Below are 23,181 nucleotides of genomic sequence, written 5' to 3'. Positions count from 1 at the left end.
GAGAATGAGGCACCTCTGCAAAAGAAGAACAGAGGAGGAGTGAGAGTCCCACAAGTCCTATTGCAAATTTTGATTTTCATCTCTGTAGAAATGCCTGCATTCTGCAGCCAGCTCCGTGGGCACAGACGTGCCCCACTGGGCTAATCAAAAGTGGATTTAGAGTGTGTTACGTCACGATGTTGCATGCTCCTGCACAGGGGTAAAGAGGACACGTTGTATGTTGCCCATTGCGTGGAGACTGTGACTAATGCTGGGTAATTCAGAGCGCCTTTCCTAGCTCTGTCAGTTTCAGGCACTAGCACTCCCACTCTCTGTGCCTCAGTTTCCCCATTGCATGAAGAAGTAAACTTAGTTCCTATGTACAAGAGAGCATGGCTTGCTCCTGACAATTGGTTAGTTCCACCAGCACCCATCACTTAAGTACTAGGTCAAGGAGAGCTTAAGTGATTGTGCTGAGTTTCCAGGGCACCTGAGGTGTATACTACAGAACAGTCAAACTGGCTTCAGTGAAGGGAGCTGTTCGCTGATGTCCTTGTGACCCTTTGTTCGAAACATTATATAGGCTTTTCCGTAGGCACATGAATTTCAGCTCTTGAGCATGATTTATACCGTATTCCCCGGCTTTTGTTGGCGCTGCTGTTGCTACTGGTGATGACTAAGAGGAATAAACAGCAAGATAAGCATCTCACTGGTGCTTTCTGGTCTGCAGGGGACCTGGGCCTTGTGCAACCTGTTCCACTGGGCTGCTCTTCCCTCTCAGTCGCTTGGGGGAGGGGAGGGGCAGGAATTAGCTCTAAACTCTGCACTGATGTGATTAATGGCATTCTGCATTTTTCAGGAGAATGCTCTGTTACCGGCCAGTCCCATTTCAAAAGCTTCGACAACAAGTATTTCACCTTCAGTGGGATTTGTCAGTACTTACTTGCCAAGGACTGTGTGGAAAATTCCTTTTCTGTGATCATCGAGACCATGCAGGTAACAGCAGCCTTGGCCAGTGCCTGTGCGCCTCTGCACATGCTCTTGAGGGAGTGGGAAGGGCTGTGGGAGTATGATACGAATTGCAGATGCACAGGCCAACAAAAGTAATTTTCCTATGAAATAATTAGTTTAAATAACAGATGCAGTCTTTCTCCTTAGTTAATAAGTGTTTTGCTTCTCCTTGCTGCCATTCCCAGGAGCCTACCTGGAGACTGAGATTCGTAATGAGATTCGGAGAATGAGCCCTCAACTGCCTCTCTGCCAGCTGAACAAACACATGCAGAGGAGGGTGCACCCCTTACAAAGCACCCTGAAGGCCAGTGCTTCACTAATGCTCAGGGAAAACACATTTCCCCAGACAGCGAGTAGGGTGCACTGGCAGAATAGTGCCTTGGGTTGCTTTCTATCAACACATGGTGGTTTCTGTTGCTATCCAGCTGGTCAGCAGCTCCTGACTTTTTTTGCCATCTCCCCTGATAGATGTGAGAAAGGCAGCTAGCTGGAGCTCAGCAAGCAGAGATGGCTGAGGAGAGGCAGGAAAGGGAGCCAGGCCTTCATGGGGAGGGAAAGAGACCCTGGAGGGATTGTCACAGCAAGGTTAACCCACTCCTGAAAGATTGCTTCATTTTAAGGGTGACAAAGCACTAGCACAGGCTGCCCAGGGGGTATGTGGAGTCTGTTCTTCTGCAGACATTCAAAATCTGCCTGGACGCCATCCTGCACAATGTGCTGTAGGTGATCCTGCTTTAGCATAGGAGTTGGATCTCCAGAAGTCCCTTCCAACCCCTGCCCTTCTGTGATTCTGTGAAATTAATCAACCAGTTGCAAATGGGAATAGGTGAACTAACCTGGAGGCTGAAAAGGGTATTGAATCAAGCAGAGGGGAAGGAAGGGGATGGGGGTTAGAAGAATTGGAGGCAGGAAGAGTTACAATGGAGTGAAGGGGAGTATCAGCCTGCTTTGCGGGACTTGAGAAACAGAGAAGCCACAGGCTGTGGAGAAACAGGGTGTGACGTGCACAGTCTGTATCCTGCACTTGAAAGCTCTGATAATGTAGCTCTGAGGTTATATGTGCTTGGGAACTTGCAGAACAGGTTTCCACTGAAACCTCCCTTTGGAAACCAGAGGGAAGGCCCTGGGACCTGCAATCCCTGTTCTTCATCTGTGTAATACACAGCCAGGGAACATAAACAGCAGGAGAGTCTTGGGCAGTGTGAACCAGGCAGCTGTTTCTGGGCCTGCCCGGCTATGTGGGGCAGCATACCCTTCCTGCAGCTGCCAGAGGCAGGGGATGCTGGGCACCAGCACAGACCACTCCTTGGGTTCCAGTGTAGATTGCTTTCCAGGGTCTGAGACAAGCAGCTGCGGGTAGCTCCCTGCTGCACGATTAATGAGATAATGGAAGAAAGGCTGCCAGACTGGTGTTTGTGGGATGCAGAAACTAGATGCATAAAACTATTGATAGACTTAACACCTTCCAAGTGAGGTGCTGAAATGCCTTTTGGGGGTCTGGGGCAAAGTCACCAATAAAGTGAAAGTTAAAGGTTCAAGGCAAATGTTTCCCTTTTCTGTAGTGTGCAGATGATCCTGATGCTGTGTGCATTCGCTCAGCTTCTGTCCGAATCCAGGACATGGACAACAGCCTCATTAAAATGAAACATGGAGGAGGAATTTCCCTGAATGGACAAGACATACAGATCCCTTTGCTCCAAGGTGTGTTTGCATGGTCTAACTCTGGCCAGCCACTGAAAGGGTCCTATTTGCTCGTGTTTTCTGGCATGCCTTAGCACAGTTGAATCAAAAAACCTCTTTTAAATACCAAATTCTCACTTGCAGCCTCTTCTAGAAGCTCTGTTGTTCAAGCTTCTCTCCACACAACTGATATAGAGGAGCCCAGCTCCTCTAAAATCAGGAGAATTAAGCTGGTCTGGATTTGTGAGGTGTCATCTTGAAGACCACTGCTGGTCTGTGCTTTTTGAAACTGTTACTACTTTTTTATGTAGCTGATTGAAATCCCTCCAGTAAAAAATGTCACTGTCAATGCCTGAGGTTTTGCAGAATGCACATAGATACTTTTCTAGGACTCCTAAGTGCCTTAAAGCAGAGCCTATCAACAAGATCATGCAGCTATAAACTGCTGAGCAGGCACAAAGTTTGGGAAGTGTGAAGTGGGCATTGTTGGCACCCACAGCTTTGGCAGACCCCCTGCTCTGTGGCATCCACTCTGTTGGGCTGTTCACCGAGTCCCAGACAATGAAACACTGTATCCTGGCTTGACTGACGTTTTGTGGTTGTCTTTAGGTGCCCTCCGTATCCAACGCATCATGAGGACTTCAGTTCGCCTTACCTATGGAGAAGATTTGCAGATTGACTGGGATGGTCGTGGTGAGCTTCTAGTGAAGGTACTCTCTGTCTCTTTCGTTTCTGCCTTTTTGCCTCCTCCCTCGTCCCACCCAAACAAGTACAAAGATTTTCTTGTCTGAATTGAGAAATTATTTTGTGTTGCATGTTAGAAATTCCATTCTCTTTTGCTACCCCCAGAGCAATATACAGGTCCTTTTGTATTCCAGAAACAAACATTTTCATCCTACAGTATCTTGGTAGCTTTTTTTTTAATCTCTCTATTTTTTTTTCTTTTACTAACCATGAGTAGTTTTGTGTTTTGTTCAGCAGATACCCTCCAAACTGTATTTTTGCCTTCATTTGCTTTAATTGTCCTGTCTATAGCAATGGATTCTTATGACTTTAAAATAAGGCAAGAATATGGCTCCAGGGACACGGTTACTCATTATTTCCAGGAAAAATCAATTAACTCATACAAGATATGTTGCATACTCCTTCTACAATGAGGAATATTTAAAGTCACCCTTGATTAACAATTAGGGCTTGTCTGTGCTGCAGACCACAGCAGAGTGTAGAAAAACTGAAACCAGGTTTAAAATAAATGAACAGTAAGGGAAGAAATGTAGTTGCAGCAGCTTTATGTAAAGAACTTTTTTTTGTGTGTGTATGCAAGTTGTAAGCTACACAATGAGTTGCAACATAGAAAAGTCTGTGATGGGAGAAGATTATTTCATGTACAATAATCTCCTGATAGCTGATAAACCATCACAGCTTCTCCAGCTAAGTCATCTGTTGCCCTCCTTGTTCGTACAGGAGGTTGCTCTCATTTGATTGACTGGTGGTATCAGGGACTGAGAATAGTGTTCTTGAGGCTGTATTCATTCCGTCAGGTGTGTGAATCTTCCTGTAGTATTGCTTCCTGGTGTGATGACCTGCAGGATATGGGTCCTTAGTCAGGTTGATGTGATCCTGCATGGTGATGGTCAGCTGTGGACCCGCATGCACTTGCCATCTTTGCACAGATGGGTGCTTAACCACAGCCCTGTGGCTTTTGAGCCCCACTTGTAATAGAGGTTCTGCAGCTGGGACACTTGTGGGGTGTTTTCACTCTCTGAGAAGACTTTTGTCAAAAGAGTTGGTTTTCATGGGATTGATGTTTCTACCAAGCAGTGAACATTGCCAGTTCTGAACCATGACAGTGCTTCTGCACTCTCTTTTCCTGACCTGAAATCTGACTCAGATATCATGTGTGGCATGGTGTAAGGGTTCATGAAAGCTAGATCAGCAGTAAGTACAAGAGTTGGAAAGCAGCAAAGAAGAGAAAGGCCTTGAATAACTTTAGAAAGTATTAGTGGTTTTGTTGTTGTTGTTGTTGTTGTTTCTATGTAGACCGTATTTCAGTGCTCCAAGGATCTTAAAAGCTGGTTTTTGGGCTGAGAATTATTCATTTCATTCCCTTGGCACATCTCAGAAGTTTTTGCTTTCTTTAGTATTCAAAGTTTTTTCTGCCTGGTAAGAGACGAGCATAGCTTGGAAAATCCTTTCTTACAGTTAAAACAAATCTAATTTTCTGGTCCAGAACCTCTACCCGTAAAAGTGGTGGAAGTTTCTCCAGTCATCTGCATTTATCCAGTTCTGCTCCAAGCTCCCTCCCTTGCTGGGTATCTAAAGCATCTTTGCAATTGCTTTTGGAGAGTTAATTTCTGCTGGATTTGTTGACTGACCTGTTGCCAAGTATTTTCTGACAATTGGGGGAAGTGATACACTTCCATTACCTTGGCCAGACTTCCAGTAAAAATTCGGTGTTCCTCAAGAGTGCTCCCCTTTCTGTGGCCACTTGATATTTGCAATTTGAGCTTCCACTTGAAAACACATCAGAAACTGTATTTGTACAAGTCATTGCCTGTCTGCAGACTACATGAAAAAGTAGCTTCCTTGGCTACTGGAGTAATAAGTATACATACCCTCTAGTAATTCATGGCTAGTAATTCATTAAAATAATTTTGATGCTCCATACCTACTCTTTCACAATGTGTTCAAAGGAAGGGTAGTGTTAGGTTATATTTTGGAAGATATTTTTCTCTATAAAGAAAACTAGTTTACTTCAAAAATGTGTTTTCCTAGCTATTTCACTGGTTGCTCCTGCCAACCTGACTGAAGTAGCACTGTAGTAAATGAGTACTAGAGAGACCAGCAGCTGTTAAAGCACTGAGTCAGCTCCTGAGGACAGCTGGTAGGACTTGTGATGTACTGGCTCTTTAATTCTAATAGAAAGTGACAATTCCTACTGAAATAAAAGGTATCGATGCCCTTGTGTTGTGGATATTGCTTAGGAGACTTCCCCCTCCTTACCTCTAAGTTTAGGGTTACAGTTCAGATGTGCCTCAATTTGCAGTAAGAATAAAGCAAGGTGAAAAGGACACACCTGCTATGTGGGTTGTTTGCAGCACTGTTTTTAGTGTGTCATAAGTTTCTCTAGGGAGGAGGAATGTGTAATGTGAGGTAATGTGTCTTTACAGGTAGTAGTCTCTTCCTTATTTTATTAATGGTCCTTGATGTTGAGGGAAACCACTTTTCCAACTTGGTATCTGTTTTAAGACAAAACAGTCTGTTTAAACTTTCTTCATCTTCAAATTTTCTTGTAAAATGGTTTCAGGTACCCTATCTTTTCCCAAACTATCATTGGAAGTGTAATCATCTCACTATACTAAAAACATACAACTGCCACTGTTGCCTTCATTTATATGACTGAAGGGGAAAAATAGGGAAAAACTAAACTGGAATGCTGATCAAGGTGCAAAAGTAAGCCATTTTTCTTCTAGTCGTCTTCAGTTACCACCTGAAAATATCATTGTACCATGCAAAAATTATCCTGCTGCTACTAATAATAACATTTTTATTAGAAGTTTGAAAATGTAGCACAATTAAATTGTGTCTACAGTATTTTAATGTGTACTTGGGAATTTCCTTGTTTGTTAAATTGTCTGTGGTTCAATCTTTAGAAAATCTTGCTATACGGTGGTGATGTAGTCTGAAGGATGACCAGGCTAATGTTGTGTTCCTTAGTTGTCTCCAGTCTACTCCGAAAGGATGTGTGGGCTATGTGGAAATTACAATGGTAACCAAGGGGATGATTTTCTTACACCTTCTGGCATGGTGGAAGCTCTTCTGGAAGATTTTGGAAACTCCTGGAAGCTCAAAGCAGACTGTCAAGACTTGTCAAAACAAGACAGCGATCCCTGCCATCTCAATCCTCGTTTAGGTACTGAACTCCATCCAAAAATAAACATGTACAGCAAACTGTGACCTTCTGTTTTACATAATGATAATACAAAATTAAATAGAATAAAAATAAAGACAGAGAGAAGACGCTAGTGTTGCTTACATTACCAGCACGGTAAATGTAATCTCTGTTTAATCAAAAAAACCCAACCCAAAAAAAAAACCCAACCCTCGAACAGAGACACAGATTGATGCAGACTTCCTAAGGAAGCCTAACTGAAAGCAAAAAAAACAATAATGTGGGATCATGCTGCTGTTTGGTTTGGACCACAGTCAGTGTTAGACCATCACAGCCACAGCACAAACTTGTGTCACTGAAACTACTCTTTAAGTGATAGCAATACTGTGTTCATCCTATAGGTTGACAACACACCTGTCTTCTTCACCCCTTCGTCCTTCCCTTATACACTTTTCCCTGTCCCTTGTCTCCCTTCTTTTACTGCATCCCACAGACAGCATTCCTCTTCCCTCCATACTACTTGGCTTTCCTAGTTGGACATGGGGAGAAATTCTCAGAGCAATTTTCTTGTCCCAGGTGTTACAGCAGACTCTACTTTCTGGGGGGAGTAAGCACATAAGAAATTTTATGGCTCTGGATCACAGCAGGCACTATAGTTTTGTGAGTGTCATGCAGCCCAGAAGAGTTACTTTGCAAATGCAGAAAGCAGAGACTCCCTAAAAGGAAACACGGCATGAGAAATCCTGGTAACAGACTACAAAAGCATTTCTTTTCCTTTATTTATTTCACTAGTGAAATGTTATTTTTTTAGTGGAGCTCATGACCTATGAGTTCTGATGCAATATGTGCCTACTTTGTGCAAATTAGAAAATGCTTACTGGGGTTCTAGATTTTCTTGAAAGCTACTGATTGATTCAGTGTAAGCATATAATTTTTCTCTTTTTAGCCAAGTATGCTGAGGACTCCTGCTCTGTTCTGATGTCATCTGCATTTGAACCCTGTCATCATGAAGTCAGTCCTACTCCTTATGTGAAGAACTGCCTCTTTGATGTTTGCTCCTGCTCCAATGGCAAGGATTGTCTGTGCTCTGCTATTGCTAATTATGCAGCAGCCTGTGCTAGGAAGAACATCCTGGTCCAGTGGAGAGAACCTGACTTCTGCCGTAAGTGAAATGCTCTAAAACATCCTTATTTTCCTTGTTGTGAAAGCATTTCTTGGTAATGCCAGGTGACTGTTCTGGTTCTGGCTAGGATAAAGTTTTCTTTCTAGCAGCCACTGGAATGCCATGTTTGGGAGTTAGGATGAGAGCAGTACTGATCACATCCGGATGTTTTTGGCTGTTGCCAAGCAGTCAGGGATTTTTCAGTTGTTCATATTCCCCTGCTAATGAGAAGATGGGGGTGCCCAGGAAGCTGGGAGGGGACAGAGCTGGGACAGCTGACCCAAACTGGCCAAAGAGGGTATTTCATGTCAATGATGTCATGCTTGGCATAAAGGGGGGCTGGTGCGGGAAGGAGTGCATGATTCCAGGACGTGTGGGTTTGGGATGGCTCTGAGCTGTACAGCTGGAGTTGTGCAGTTCAGTGATAAACTGCATTGGGTATCACCTGTTTTGTATATTTTGCTATAAAGTCCTGTTATTGTTACATCTTTCTTCCTCTGCTGTCCCAGTAAACAATCCTTATCTGAACCCTGGAAGTTTCTGGGGTTGTGGGGTTTTTTTAGTTTCTTTTTCCTCCCCTGCAACCCTCCCAATTCCCCACACACACCTTCTTAGAATGAGCAGCTGTGTGGTGCTTTGCTCACAGCTGGGGCAAACCCACAACAATGAGACATCTAGAATGAGATTTCTGCAAGGTGTTTTTTTTCTCATGGAAAAGGATGAGACAGTATAGGTTTCCTCCACTTCATCCAGGGTGCAAAAATTGTTCGCAGAGACCGCTCAGCACTGTGGGAGAGAAGCAGTCATCTGACATACCACAGCAGAGTTTTTGACTGGATTTCCATTTTTAGCTGTATTGAAGTTTCAGCTACTCACCCAGAAACTTTCTGAATATCCCTTGGAGGGCATCTACAAGTGGTTTGGAGTAATGTTTGATTTTTTTTTTTTTTTTGGTACCTCCTATTTTTTTTGAGGCCCGAGCTTCCCAACTACTGAATTTATCTGAAGTTGAGGGTATGAAGGAAGTCTTGTCTGGACATGTTCTGAATATCTCCAATGATGGAGATCCCACCACCTCTCTGGATATATCTATCTTAGCAGTTTGATTATCACCCCATTAGTGCAGAGGTCTGAGATGTATGTCAGATCTCATTTCATATACATCATTAAGTTAGTGAGTGAACATAATTTTCTCAACCACAATAAAGCTCCTTTCCTCCTTTTTGTCAATTCTAGTATGATGTGGTAGCTGGTTTGAGATGAGATCCTGAACCTTGATCAACAGGTCGTGGGTGGCACCACTGAGATAGGCGAACAAGACTTTTGTTGGTGGCATTTTGCATAGACAATTAACTGCCGTGAGAGTCAGCAACAGTTGCATTTTGAATTCCCCTGAGGATTGTTTGCAGGATGCCACTTGAAATAAAGGGAAACCCCGATTAAAAACCTTGTAGTCTAAAAGATTATATGTTGCAAGTGGGCAGAACAAAAATTGACACTGCAGGTTTGGGTTACAGAGGTGGGATAAGAGAAAAAAATAAGGATGGTTTTGCCTATATGAGTCCAGTGCAAGATTAACAGCCAAACAGAATTCTAAGAAGCTGGGGCAGAAGAAGTCAATGTCTTTTGTTTCTTTTCTTTTTCTGCTAAGTCAGTGTGGTAGGAAAAAATCCATTGCAATGGGATTTTGATGGAACATGGGCACACTTTTCCCCATAAATACTTGTCAAGTGGATATTTTTCCATTTTCCTGAGAGACTTTGTCATTAAGAGGACAATTACAAATTTTGGGGAAAAGGCATGTGTGCTTGGCAGACGTCCAGATTAGTTCTGCTACCTTTTCCTAAATAAGAGGTGGGGAAAACATTTAGAAAATGAGTCTGTAGAAGCTGGAAGGGAGAGAAGAAGTGTCTGGCCTTCTACCTGGTGTAGGGTCTGTACCTGTAAGGTCAGCAACTACAGCTTCTGCATGCTGGAAAATATTTACTGCGAATGAGAACAAAACCAGTTTATGTTAAACTGCTGCATGGTTTCATAATATTTTACCTAATTTATGTAAATGTTCAGATAGTGGAACAGTAATGTAATAAAAATCCTTTTAAAAATGTGCAGGTCTGGAGGCTAAAAGAGCGAGCAGTGATAATGCACCATCGTTCTTTCTGTAATTGAACAAGTCAATTTTCACAATTAATCTTTAATAGTGTAGAGCTGCTTCCTCCTCTCTGTGCATTACAGAGTGCTTTATGCCCTCATAAAGTGACGATTTCCCTGATTGCAGATCCATCAGTCCCCATTAAATAATCCTGATGCCCCAGACATCTCCTGTCATATAAAGGAGAACAATCCCTCTTTTAATGGTCTGGAGAGGTGAATGTGCAGGTTGCATAATTTGTGCTGATGGCCCAGTGCACTGAACAAGTGCTCAGCTCCTGCCTTGGTCAACAGAGATTCGGTTTCTTGGGAAATGACTTGACAGAACTGGTTTGCCTGATTTGAAGTGGATAAATGGCAGGGAGGCAAGTCATTAGTGCAGCACAGCATTTCTGCTGCATGTCAAGCTAACAAGCGCATTCATCTCCCACGTGTTTGAAATGATTTTGGTTGCAGTTTGATTGTTTTAGGACCTGACTCCAGCAGCCCACTGTGAATAAGCAGCAAAGCCAATCTCTTTATGCTGTGTGGAAGGAGCAGGTAGACCATACTGTGAAAGGCTGCCTCTTTCATATGCATACGTATAAAATACTGGCTGGATAGCTGGACCCAAAGCTATCATTGTGGTCAGTGGAGTTAAATCCGGTTGGTGGCTGGCCACAAATGGTGGTCCGTAGGGGTCAGTAGTGGGCCAGTTCTCTTTAATGTCTTTTATCAATGATCTCAGTGATGGGATTGAATGTACCCTCAGTATGTTTGCAGATGACATGAAGTTGGATGTGAGTGCTGAGGGTAGGAAGGCTCTATAGAGGGGTCTGGACAGGCTGGATTGCTGGGCCTTGGCCAATTGTATGAGATTCTTCAAGGCCCAGTGTTGAGTCCTGCACTTTTATCACAACCCTATGCAATGCTGCAGGCTTGGAAGAGTGAATGGGAAGTGGAAAGGACCTGAGGGTATTGGTCAGCAGCTGGCTGAACATGAGCCAGCAGTGTGCCCAGGTGGCCAAGAATGCCAACAGCATCCTGGCTTGTATCAGAAATAGTGTGGCCAGCAGAACTAGAGCAGTGATTGTCCCACTGTACTCAGCACTGGTGAGGTGGCATCTTGAGTATGGTGTTCAATTTTGGACCCCTCACTACAATGACATTGAGGTGCTGGAGCATGTCCAAAGAAGGGCAACAAAGCTGGTGAAGGGTCTAGAGCACAAGTGTTACGAGGAGTAGCCTAGGGAACGGGGGTTGTTTAGCCTGGAGTAAAGGATGTTGAGGGGTGATCTTATCACTGTCTACAACTGCCTGAAAGGAGATTGTAGCCAGCTGGGTGTTGGTCTTTTCTTGCAAATAAGAAGTTATAGTAGGAGAGGAAATGGCCTCAAGTTGTGCCAGGGGAGGATTAGATGGGATATTAGGAAAAATTTCTTCACCAAAAGGGTTGTCAAGCACTATAACAGGCTGCACAGGGAAGTGTTGATGGTCTACAGCCCTCCTGTGGACTTGCTTCAACAGCTTCATGTCTGATTTGTGCTGGGCACCCCAGAGCTGGACACAGTCCTGCTGGTGGGTCTCATAAGACGGGAATAGAGTGGAAGAATCACCTCCTTTGACCTGCTGGTCATGCTTCTTTTGATGCAACTTAGGATAGATATGGTTCGCCTTCTGGGCTGTACTTGCACATTGCTGGCTCATGTTGAGCTTCTCATCAACCAAAAACCCCAAGTCATTCTCCTTAGGGCTGCTCTCGATTCATTCTCTGCCCAGCCTGTAGTTGTGACTGGGATTGCTCCAACCCATGTGCAAGTCCTTGCACTTAGTCTTGCTGAACTTCATAAGGCTCATTCATGAAGTTCACACAGGTCCACCTCTCAAGCCAGTCAAGGTCCCTCTGGATGGGAACTCCTGTGCTTTTTGAATCCTGAAACTCTAGTAGACTGGTGTACCCACCTGAAATCTGCCAAACCAGTTCCTTGTTTCCAGAGGTTCCTGTGAAGCAAATCATAGTTTAGGCTGAGGCTCCATCGTTGTCCTGCTAGCACATGCCTTCAGTGATGAAAGTTGCTTTTAAAATAGTCCTCAGCCCTGGGCTGTGTCTCGTCAGTATTTGATTTACTGCAAAGATTGTGTTTATGTAAATTAGAAGCACTGTTCTGTGAATAGCTGCCAGAGACTCCTACAACTGTGAGTGACTCTATCACCTGTTTATTTCTGCATTAGAAGGTGTTTACTCTGCCCACTATATTGATGCACACACACGGACTGTGCTGTGAAAGTTACACTAAATAGTTTGGGCACAAGTCTCAAACTTGGGACAGTTTTGCTCTAAAGGAGGCTTTGAGTGACCTTAGATGCCTCTGTGCTGGATTTGTAAGTTAGGGGCTTAACAGACCCACATGTGTGACTTCAGGTGCCTCAAGAGAAGTCAGGGAGCTGTTGGTGTAGCCGTGCCTCTCTTCAGGAAATAGAAGCAATTCTTAATTTCAGTGGAATTTTATGGAGCTGCTTAGCCTGTAGGCCTTGCTTTGTTAGGCTCAGTGTTAGTTCAGCCCTGCTAGCAGCTGCGTGAGGCTGCAGGGAGGGCTGTAGTTCTACTGCCATTGCTGCTACAGTTCCCGGGTGCACGTGCACACAGAAGAGAGGGTAGGAATTATTGGCTCATTCTGCAGGTCTGACAAGAGAAAGACTTTTCTGTAACCCCTTGATCTTGGTTTTAGCAGAGTACAGATGTGCCAACTCTTATTCACAGCTGCTTCCCTTTGCTCCACTAAAGATGCTACCTCATCACCCTACAACTCCATCCGTTTGCTTTGGAAGGTTGCTACAAGCAACAGGGTTTGTACATCCTGGTTATCAGGGAGCCTGTTAAAAGCCCTTGGTAGTATCAACTTGTTTACTAGTCCTCGGAAATGCGTTGTCACAGCTGCCACCTAGTGCTGATGCTGATGTATGCCGAGGTGGTTTCCTCACAATCAGCGCTGTAGAACGAATTGGAAACTTTATAAACAAAGAAGCCAAGATGTCTCCAAAGTTCTTAATTAGGTCTCCATGGCAGTGAATTAATAATTAAAACCAGTTAGTACACAAGGTTTGCCTCCACGATCTCTAAATGACTTTATTATTTGCTCCTGTTTCTACAGAAGTCACTGGGAGCTGCTGAGATGTGAGGCTTTAAACTGTTGCAGCACCTGCTTAGCAAGACAGAAACCTACATTTCTACTTATTTTGACCAAGTTGTTCCTAACCATGTTGCAAAAGAATAGAATGTGATACTTGTAATGCTCCGAACGTGTAGATCCAAGTAATAACAGAGGTTAGAATCAGCCTGTGTTTTGTGTTCTGGATAAAATTCTGAGGATGGATTTCATCACAGGGGTTGCAATGCAATCCCAACATTTATTGGGAACTGCACATAGTAAGGTTTTGTTTGTGTGTACATAAACAGTGCCCTCGGCTTTGCTGGTGCTGCAGAGTTAAGGAAAGACAGTGTAATACAGGTCTCTATCAATGAGTAAATTAAATAAATACATTTTAATCCCCAGCTTTCGAGTCCCTTTTTAGGCAGCTTTTCTTTTAGTTGGCTGAGGATCAAATGTCAGTCTCCCTCATGTGCACATTTATCAACAGCAATGACCTGTCCTGAAGGCCAAATATACCGGCAGTGTGGGACGCCGTGCAACCAGACCTGCAGATCTCTGTCCTACCCAGATGAGGACTGTGATGAGCTCTGTGTGGAAGGATGCTACTGTCCCCCTGGGTACTACCTGGATGAGCGTGAGGAGTGCGTGCCAAAGTCCCACTGCTCTTGTTACTATGACGGTGAGATCTTCCAGCCAGAGGATGTCTTTTCAGATCATCATACCATGTGGTAAGTGCAGTGTTCAGAACTCATCCCTACATGCTGTGACTCAGAAATGTTTGGATAGCCCAAGCAGTTATCTGGTTCAGGTCCTCAGTACCTTTACCTCCATTGAAACTTAGTTTGAGAGGGCAAGATTTTGCCTCCAACAAACCAGGCGGTGAGGTTTGCTATTGTATCTCTATACACATAATTTCAAATGTCATATTAGTTGGAAAAAAGGACTAAGCCCTGTTCTGTGAACAGTTCCTGCCAGTTTGAAATGGAATTTAATTATTGACAATAGCTACTCTGAAGGTGTTTTAAATGTTGCATTAATGTATTGTGTTACATTTCTTAAGTATTAAAACGTGATTACCTCTACCAAAGATCTGAGTATTAAATATTTCTAATTGATAAATTGAGCAACAGTACACTGAGGAATGTAATTGCTAGGTCGCATCTAGCAAGCTCAATTTTGGGAACAAGGTCTTCTCCTTTTTTTCCTTTACCACAGAAGTCAGAAGTTGTAGGCACTCTCTCCACTGTGGAGTTACACCTGTGCTGATGCACTGGATTCAGTGGGACAGGGCTAGCATATAGCTGGCTTACTATGCTTAGTATATCACTGCTGACTATCTTAAGGAATATACAACAGCCTTTAAGGCTGATAAGCACAGTGAATGCAAAGCAACAGATCAGCCCCAATGAGAGGTGTAATTTTGGTGCTCTGACAAGTTCCCTGCAGGCCTGTCTGAAAAAAACCATGTGAGTGAAAGCTAAATGTCACTTTGTTAAATATAAGCTCTATTTGTTTTTCTTAGCTATTGTGAAAATGGTTTCATGCACTGCAGTACCAACAGAGCTCCTGGTGCCTTCCTGCCAGATGTTTTTGCTGATGAGAGGCCATCTGCCAGAAGTTGGTATCCTTTCAATTTGTTTTTATTTCCCCCCACGTCTCCTTCTGTCTCTTGGTAATCTAGAATAGGGATGAAGTACTAGAGGTTACAGTGGCTGGTGAGTCTTTTTCTAACCTTATTTTTGTTACAGGATAGAAACAAAACATTTGCACGGGAGGTCGAAGGGCTCATTGCTCATTGTGTCCTGCCTCTCAAAATTATAGTTAGTCACTGCAGTCTCACTCTAGTTAAGTGAGGTTCAGAGGTTCTTTGATGGTGATCTGAGGCCCTCAGCTGCTATTTGAGCATTACATGACATCAGTAACTAGCCAGCTTTATACCTTCTGCTTCTGACTAGCAGATTGCAAGTTCTCCTTTCTGGTGCAGTTGAAGCTTTTTGTGGCTTGAAAATCAGAATGATGCCAGGCACCGAGTGTGCTCTCTATCCACCAGGCATCCGGCCATAAAACCTCCCAGACACTGACAACTGCCTTGCAAAGATAAGCCCTGACTTGGAGAAAGAGGACACTATTGTTCTGGGATTTTTTGAGTTTCCTCACTGATACTCTTGCTGTGAAGTTATTAAAACATAATTTTCCTGGTATTAGGAAGAGGCATATTTCTAGCATCACTTGAAATAATAAACTGCAGTTTCTTGGAAAATTCTGATCATCTTTCAGAACCCAAGTTCTCAAAAAAATTGAAGACTGTTTAACCTAAGGACGTTGTTGTTAACAGTCACTTATGTAGTTACACTCTGTGTTGGAAGTGAGTCTGAATACAGTAGCATATTGTCCTGTGGCTTCTCACAGCATGGATTTTGTGCTGATATTGGTAGTGTACAGCGCCTACAGCTTGAAATATGTTTCATACTAAAGTGTGCTCATACCACAAGCAGAATATGGAATTGAACCTTTGTGCACTCCCTTTTGCTCCCATGTAAGAATACATGTTTTTACCATAGCCTAACTGAGGTCACTTCACTGGGAAGTGGGTACTGTTGCCTTTACAGTGCCATGTGTAGTGGTGTAGTGGTGTTGCTCCATTCTATATGCTAAACTAGTTTTCTAATAAAAATTTTCATTTGTCCTTTAGAAAAACACTGTGTTAACAATACTTGTGTTTCAATTGCAATTTTTGTATTTTTTTTTTTTTTAAGTAAAAAGGAGCTTGACATGCAGATCCCCCATGGAAAGATTTGTCTGTCCTGCAAATAACCCAAGAGCTGAAGGGTTGGAGTGTGCCAAGACTTGCCAGAATTATGACTTGGAGTGCATCAGCCATGGCTGCATATCTGGATGCCTCTGTCCAAAAGGGATGGTAAGTAGGCTCCTCTTTGTTTTCTTTCCTTCTTTTTTTCCTACCAGCAGCATTCTTGCAGCTTGGTTGTGAAGTATTGATTCTGCCAAATTGTGGCTGGTTTAAAATCCATGTATTAGTACATCTGCATAGAAGGTGAAGTACAGCTTGCAGTAATTGATAATGAAAAACCAAACTTCCAAACTTCACTTTTTTTTTTCTTTCTTCAACTCTCCTCCCAAACTCCTCCTCATTCTTGCTGAACATCCCTAGTCAGAGAGACAGAAGTCCACAGGCACCCATACTTCAACTACCCACCCCACATCCAGTCAAAATCTCCTGCTGTGTCTCTGTTTTCTCCCTTGCCAAACTTCCATCTCTGTTGCTCCTTCCTGTGGCTTGTACCAAACCTAGAGTTCCACATGAGAAGGAACATGGGACATTAAACATACTAAGATTATGTCAGAGGGTATCCTGGAGTCACAAGTGGTGTGATGAGCACGCTTTTTTTTTCCCACTGGCAAAATGCTTTCAGGGTTATGTTCTCTTGCAACCCTCAAATTTAATCATTAGTTTAGTCATTTTTAAATACAGCAAAAAGCAAATAGTTACTTCCTAAGCCAGTGAATGTGAAGTCACTATCAATTTTAGAGCCCTGATAAAAAGCAGATGTAGTAGAATAGACAGAACACTCCAAGCACTAGGAAGAAACATCAATGATCAGTGCTATGTAGCACTGTCGGGGCAAGTGAAGAGTGGCACACAGGATCTCACTGGGGGCTGAGAGTATAGCCCCTGGCATCACATGAAGAGGGCAGAGGAGGAGCACGTGGTACACTCTATGAAGTAGGTGGCACTTTTGAGTTCTCTGTCCCAGAAAAATGCCGGCAATAAAGTGTTTAAGTTCAATGCATGAAGTGCAGTGGAAAATACCTGATAGGTTCTGCAAAAAGAGAGCTGAGGCTGTCTTTATTTTGTTTGAGGACTAAAATACTCGACAATTGTGAGGCTGTATTTCTTACCTGTGGTAGTTAGAAAACTGCACCAGCATATCTCTCATATGTGCAGGACGTATTGTAAATCAAGGTGATTTAATATGGTACAACCCAGGAACACTATAAATGCAAAAGATAACCTTTATTTTTTTAACTCTTTCATACCTAGTATAGATTCAGGGTCAGATTAATATGCACCAAATATAGACTGTTAGCAAATGAAGGTGTGGGTTTTTACTTCTAGGGTTGAGATGCATGTTTATTTTTAGGCTTCAGCTCTAATGAATTTATTTCATCCACTAGTTCAATTTCATTTAAAAAAAAAATTAACTTTGCCTGGAAACATGTAATTTTATAAAGAGGTGTTGTTTTATCTGGTTGTGTATGAATGTAGATGTGTTCTCCCTCAAAATTTCTTCCATTGTCTTACTTGAAAGAAACAAAAAAAGAATTCTCATAACACAGTTATTTCTAGCATTTTTTTTTAATTTTCTACCATCATTTTTTATAAACACACTTACTGCAGAGTAAAATGCAAGCTGTAGACAAAATCAAAGACTTGGGATGTATCTTATAGGTCCAAGGTGAAAAATAACAGAACATAATCTGAAAGCATTCATAACAACATTGAGCACGTTTTCACCACAATTTTAAAACAAGTGGTGCTTCTGTTCATATTTCAGTTTTTAAATTTCTTTTCTTTCAGAGAAGGATATTCCTAAATAATAGTATGATAAATAAACTTTGCACAGACACAAGTCTGTGTCCTCCTGAAGTTCTAAGAGCTCTGGTGTGAATAGGTCTTTTTTGTACATAACAATCAGACCTCTTTGATTTGGTTTACGGGTTGGGATAAGGGCAGGGAGAGATCATTCAACAATTAACGTCATGGACAAAACAAACTCAATATGGAATGAAAAACATCTAAATTATTACCCAATGAAAAGAGAGTAGGATAATGAAAAATAAACCCAACCCTTAAAACATCTCCCCCCCCACACCTCCCTTCTTCCCTGACTCAACTCATGATCTCTCTCCCTCCACGACATCCCCCACCGCCCCCACCTTGAGCAGCACTGGGGCTGGACAGGGTATGAGGATTGGGTCACTTCATCACGAGTTGTCTCTGCTGCTCCCTTCTCCTCAGGGGGAGGACCCCTCACACTCTTCCCCTGCTCCAGCATGGGATTCCACTCATGGGAAACAGTCCTCCATGAACTTCTCCAATGTGAGTCTTTCCCACAGGAGCTTCAGTTCTACACAAACTGCCCCAGCATATCTTCCATTGGGTGCAGACCTCCAGGAACTGACTGCTCTAGCATCATCACCCATGGGGTCACAAGTCCCCTCAGAAAACCTGCTTCGGTGTGTGCTCCTTTCTCCACAGCTGCGAGTCCTGCAAGGAGCTTGCTCCAACATGGGCTTTCTACCAGCTCACAGTGTCCTTCAGGTGTTTCCACCTGCTCCAGTGTGAGGTCCCCTGTGGACTGCAGGTGGGATATCTGCTCCCAGTCATCTTCCATTGAGCTGCGGGGGAATTTCTCCTCTGCTGCCTGGAGCGCTGCTTCCTCCACCTCCTTCTTCGCTGACCTTGGTGTCTGCAAAGTTCTTAGATCTTGTCACTCCTTTTTTTTTCTGGCAGCAAAACAGCTGCTGCTTGTGGGTTTTTTCCTCTTAAATATGTTATCACAGAGGTGCTATCACCATCTCAGATAGGTTTGGCCTTGGTCAGCGGCAGGTCCATTGTTGAGCGAGCTAATGTTGGCTTTGTCAGACCTGGAGGAAGCTTCTAGCCACCTCTTGCAGACGACTTGCAGCACACCCCTTTCTTTCCCCCCCAACACCTTGCCATGCAAACCCAAAATGCTACTCAACAGGGAAGGAAAAAACTCCAAACAAAAATGACAAAAACAAACACCCACCCTCCCCCAAGCTGCCAGAGTCAACTTCCTGGCAATTAGTCTTCACATTTAGTATAAAAACTCATATTCCTTTTTGGTAGGTTGGAACAATCACTCAAACAATTGTTGCATAAAATTTTCACGAGGAGAAACAGTCCTTGATGTTCTGGAATTTATAACTCCTATTGACTCTGCAGCGATGCTGAAACATGCCAGTGAATTCAACAAGGCGATTTGTCTGTGTTTGGATGGAAGAACTGGACCCAGTATTAAATTTTTTAAACTAGCAAAACAAGCTTTTTGTCCGCTAGATGACAGTGTCGTTCAATCTTCCAGTAACCTCAGCCTGCAGTTACTTATCCCATTGGCTTCCCGTCTGGCAGGGGATAAAAATAGGGAGGCTCTGGGCACACTGAGGGAAAGTGCTGCAAAGTCGCGAAGTCTCTGTTTTCCAGACTTGTACCAACAGAGCTGAGCAATAGAGGGACCAGGAAAAGATATTACTATTTCTTTTTACTGCTTAGCCCCTCCTTGTTGGTGTTGTGTAACCTTGTTTAACTTTCAAGCACTCCTGAAGGTGAGCTACTGTTTGTAGGAATGTCTGTGGGAAGGAACAGATTGCTGAACATTTATGGGAATAAAAATTTGCTTGTGTCAGCACTGTGTATGTAGCATTTAATTGAAAACTTCTTGTTTTTCTTTTGCATATAAAAATTATGAACACTCATGGATAACTTATTACCAAAAAATCCTAGTCTTCCTGCTTCCCTAAAGTGGTTGACACCATCGAACAATCAAAGAGGCGTAGTTTATGTAAACAACTCTCTAGTACAATTTCAAGTATATAGACATAAGATGGAATTTATTGCAATGTTATCCCTATGCATATAAAGAGATGTTTACGGATCAATTAGCTGAATTATCAGTCTTAAACAGAGCATTGTGTAGCCTGAAATCTGTACGCACAAATTGCCTGCCAATTTTGAATTACATATCTGGAAAAAAAAAATTAAAAATTGAGGATTGTTCATGAACATGATGCAACAGTTCGATAGAATTGAATTGGAAAATTTGCTGGGGTGAGAAATTGCCAATCAATCAATTATTTCCCCAATCAGAAAGTGCAGATGAAAGCTAATTTATTTCAACTGTAAAATAAGATTTCCAGTTCATCTTGTCTTAATATTTTACACTGTTTTGATTGCTTGAAAATGAAAATGTTCAATATGTCATGAAAAGTAATTCTTTTTCTGTCTTTGATCATCTGGAGGGTGGGAAATTCTCTATACTTGTCACCCTTTTGCAGCGCAGAAAAGATAAATCATAACATATGTTCAGAAGTGTGGGGAAAAATATGCTTTCTCAGATTAGTTTACTGCACTCCAGGTTTTTCCCATTGGAAAATATTAATAAATATAAAAATGGAGTGTTAACCTCCTTTCTGGGGAAAAAGAGGAGCAGAACAATGATTCCAAAATCCAGGCATTCCAAAACTAGAAAATTGGTTTATGTCACTTTCTTAGACTGAAGCAAAATTAAGGTTTAAAATAGAAATGAAACATTTTATTATATTCTGGCTGCTGAAAAAAAATTATTTGTAAACCAATGATATGCTGGTAGAAAAAGAGGGAGGAAAAAAAGCAACCCCAACACTCCCCCCAACATCAACATTTTAATTAGAAAAGTTTGAAAGGTTTTTTTTCTTTCAAATTGTTTTCAACAGAAACTTAATAGAGCTGTATTTTGATTTTCCTGCTAGCTCCCTTGTATATTCTTTAGTGTAGGCTTTGCCTATATAACAACATGAGAGAGTGTTCATGAGGAGGTACCAGCTTTTTGGTACATCCTAAGGATAACATTTCATAAAACAAACATAAAAGGCATACAGTTATCATAAGAAACAAAGGTCAAGTGTAAGACTGCACATGTTGAGTGGTCTGTCCTAACATGGTTTTGACTTGTCTTTGCATAGAAATAATGACAGGCTGTTTTACTTAAAATGTATTAGAATGTGGGTTCTAATCTGAACCCACTTCCTTTACTTAATACCTTACTCTTTTACACCTTTGGCTGACTTTCTGTTAAAGCCTCTCGGGTGTATTAGGGGAAACAGCGAAAATCTAAGCTTCTCTTGACAGGGAGATACTCATCAAACTTGTGTTCACCAGGAGATTAAAATTCAGCATCATCGTGGCACATTTTAGGGAACAAGAATTTTAAAGATTCTGAAATCTGTAATCCTGTCCTTCCTTTCTTAAGATTTGTCAAGGTGTAACAGTTTATAAGACAGAGCAAGGAAATGATGGATGTTTCTATCAGATCCCCAAGTAGGGTCATGTCATCAGCTAGTCAACCATTTATAGTCCCATGGATGCGCTCTCAGGAGTGTCATCAGAAGCGTGTGCGATTGTGCAAACAGCAACTATTTTCATTACAAATCTGTCTTGTCTTGTGGGTGCCTCCTTAACTCTGGTGCCCTTATCACCTCAGGCACTCAGGACTGTTGGATCTCCTGTGTTAAATGCTCTTTATTTGCAGATCGAGAGAATTCCACTGAAGCTCCATCTGCTTGTGAATGATGCCTATTACTGGCGTACTGTTGAGTATTGGCCTAGTACTTAACAGACTTGTAACACAGCATAGCACTGTGCTGCCAGATATACCAGCTTTCAGATGTGATGTTGATACACCCAGGAGGTTGTGTGTTACTATTAACAAAACCATAATTCATTGAGTTTTTCAGCAAAAATAAGTAGTCTTCTGGTCAAAGGTCACTTTGGGTATTTATGTACAGCTTTCTGAACCCCACCCATCATCCACTCATCAGTGTTCTGACAAAGTAGTCTACCTTCTTTGTCAGTGGATCAACAGTTGCTGCGTTGTAGCTTCATGGTGGCCATACGTTTGCAATGTGTGACTAACAACAGTCTATTAAACTTTTAAAGTTGGGGCCAGGCTGTGGCTAGCTTTATGTCAATGTGTGAGGGAGCAAGCAAAAGGGGTCCTTGTCCTCCTTTCACTAACTGTATGCCTTGAAGTCTACTGTGACCTGTGCTGCTGAATGCTGTGGAAAAATTGAGAAATGTATCCGTAAGAGTGAAGTCATTCGGGTTGTTTTTTCTTTTCTGAATGCCACCAGGAAGGATGGAAGGAAGGAAGGAATTAAACACCCTTGGAAACATATGGGCTTCTCTGGCCTGTTTCCTCCCTGTCCTTTGTGGAGATTAAGTCCAAGGCAGAGCCCCAGCTCTATCATCTAGAAAAGCATTTATTTGTTTTCATCTTGCTTCTATCAGTGTGAGTTTATTTGGCATAATACAGCTCCACATAAGCCACAGAGCATGTGGAGCTGCATATGAATGAAGGGCCTCCAGGCTGTGAAATCCGTTTTATTAGTAGTTCCCTGTGGCAGTTCTAGGTCCCCATAGGAAAAGGCAGAGCTGTTCTACTTTATTAACCTGGCGTTCAGACTACATTGATCTCATTGGCCCGTATTTAATAGTAAAAAAGAAAGTATTTTAATGATTTTACAGAAAGAATTCAAAGTGGGAAGGTGATATTTTGTGACTTTTGAATGAGAGGGAGGAGAAGCGCTCTCCATGTCGGTATTCCATGAAGCAAGAGCCAAACCTAGTCCTGGCTTTGCAGAACCATGTTCAAGTGAAAAAACAGCATAGGCAGCTTTGGTTTTGTTTGATTCTGTAAAACTGTCTTCAAAGTGGAAATGGAATAATCACAAAAAAAACCAGAGATGAAGAAAAAACCTGAATAGCCTAAAGGCATTACTTGGTTTTGTTTTGTGTGGTTTTTTATTAAAATGTGTTTTATTTTTAAGGTGGTAGAAATGGTTTGTTGTTATATAAAGAGAAACTAAGATCGGCAGGATAAACTGAAAAATAAAAAAATTGTAGATAAAACATAATGATCCCTTCCCCAGCAACAGAGTCTGTAAGAGTGGAAAAGCATCTCGAGTAGGGTGATATTTATGCTGCCTTGCAGGGAATAAGTAGGCATTTGAAAGAAAATTAGTGACTATTGCAGTTTTCAGAGGTGAGCTGACAGGAGATTGGATTTGCTTTGAGGGGTGTTGTCTGTGACAACTGAATCTTCATTTGCACTTTAATTCTTCTGGTACTGCAGCTCATTGTCTCCTTCTCAGTGGTCAGTTTTCACCTTTCAGCCCAGCTGAATGCTAGAACAGGCACCCTTCAGTTTGTTGTGTGTGAGAAGCATGTGCTATTCACCTGCTCTCCATATTCAGGTTACCCTATTTTATCTTCACCGCATCCTGATTTTGGTCAAATTGGACTTTCTCATCATGGACATTCTTCTATAATCTAATCTGTTCTCTTAGCAGCTTAAAATGGTGTTCAGCCCCTGAAA

The 23,181-nt window shown here is 42.3% G+C and overlaps 1 protein-coding gene across 1 annotated transcript in view; it reads left to right on the top strand.

Annotated features, from left to right (window-relative positions):
* Positions 1–23,181, top strand: part of VWF (von Willebrand factor) — a 138,317-nt gene that overhangs the window by 32,066 nt on the left and 83,070 nt on the right. The window contains exons 11-18 of the mRNA XM_084270626.1: positions 839–975; positions 2,553–2,691; positions 3,280–3,380; positions 6,388–6,583; positions 7,509–7,724; positions 13,494–13,734; positions 14,529–14,623; positions 15,763–15,923. Of these exons, the coding sequence (XP_084126752.1) occupies positions 839–975; positions 2,553–2,691; positions 3,280–3,380; positions 6,388–6,583; positions 7,509–7,724; positions 13,494–13,734; positions 14,529–14,623; positions 15,763–15,923 (1,286 nt within the window). The remainder of the gene's footprint in view (positions 1–838; positions 976–2,552; positions 2,692–3,279; positions 3,381–6,387; positions 6,584–7,508; positions 7,725–13,493; positions 13,735–14,528; positions 14,624–15,762; positions 15,924–23,181) is intronic.

This window comes from Gallinula chloropus (genome assembly GCF_964237585.1).
Source record: "Gallinula chloropus genome assembly, chromosome: 1".
NCBI lineage: Eukaryota > Metazoa > Chordata > Aves > Gruiformes > Rallidae > Gallinula > Gallinula chloropus.
This window is presented reverse-complemented; position numbering and strand designations above follow the sequence as displayed.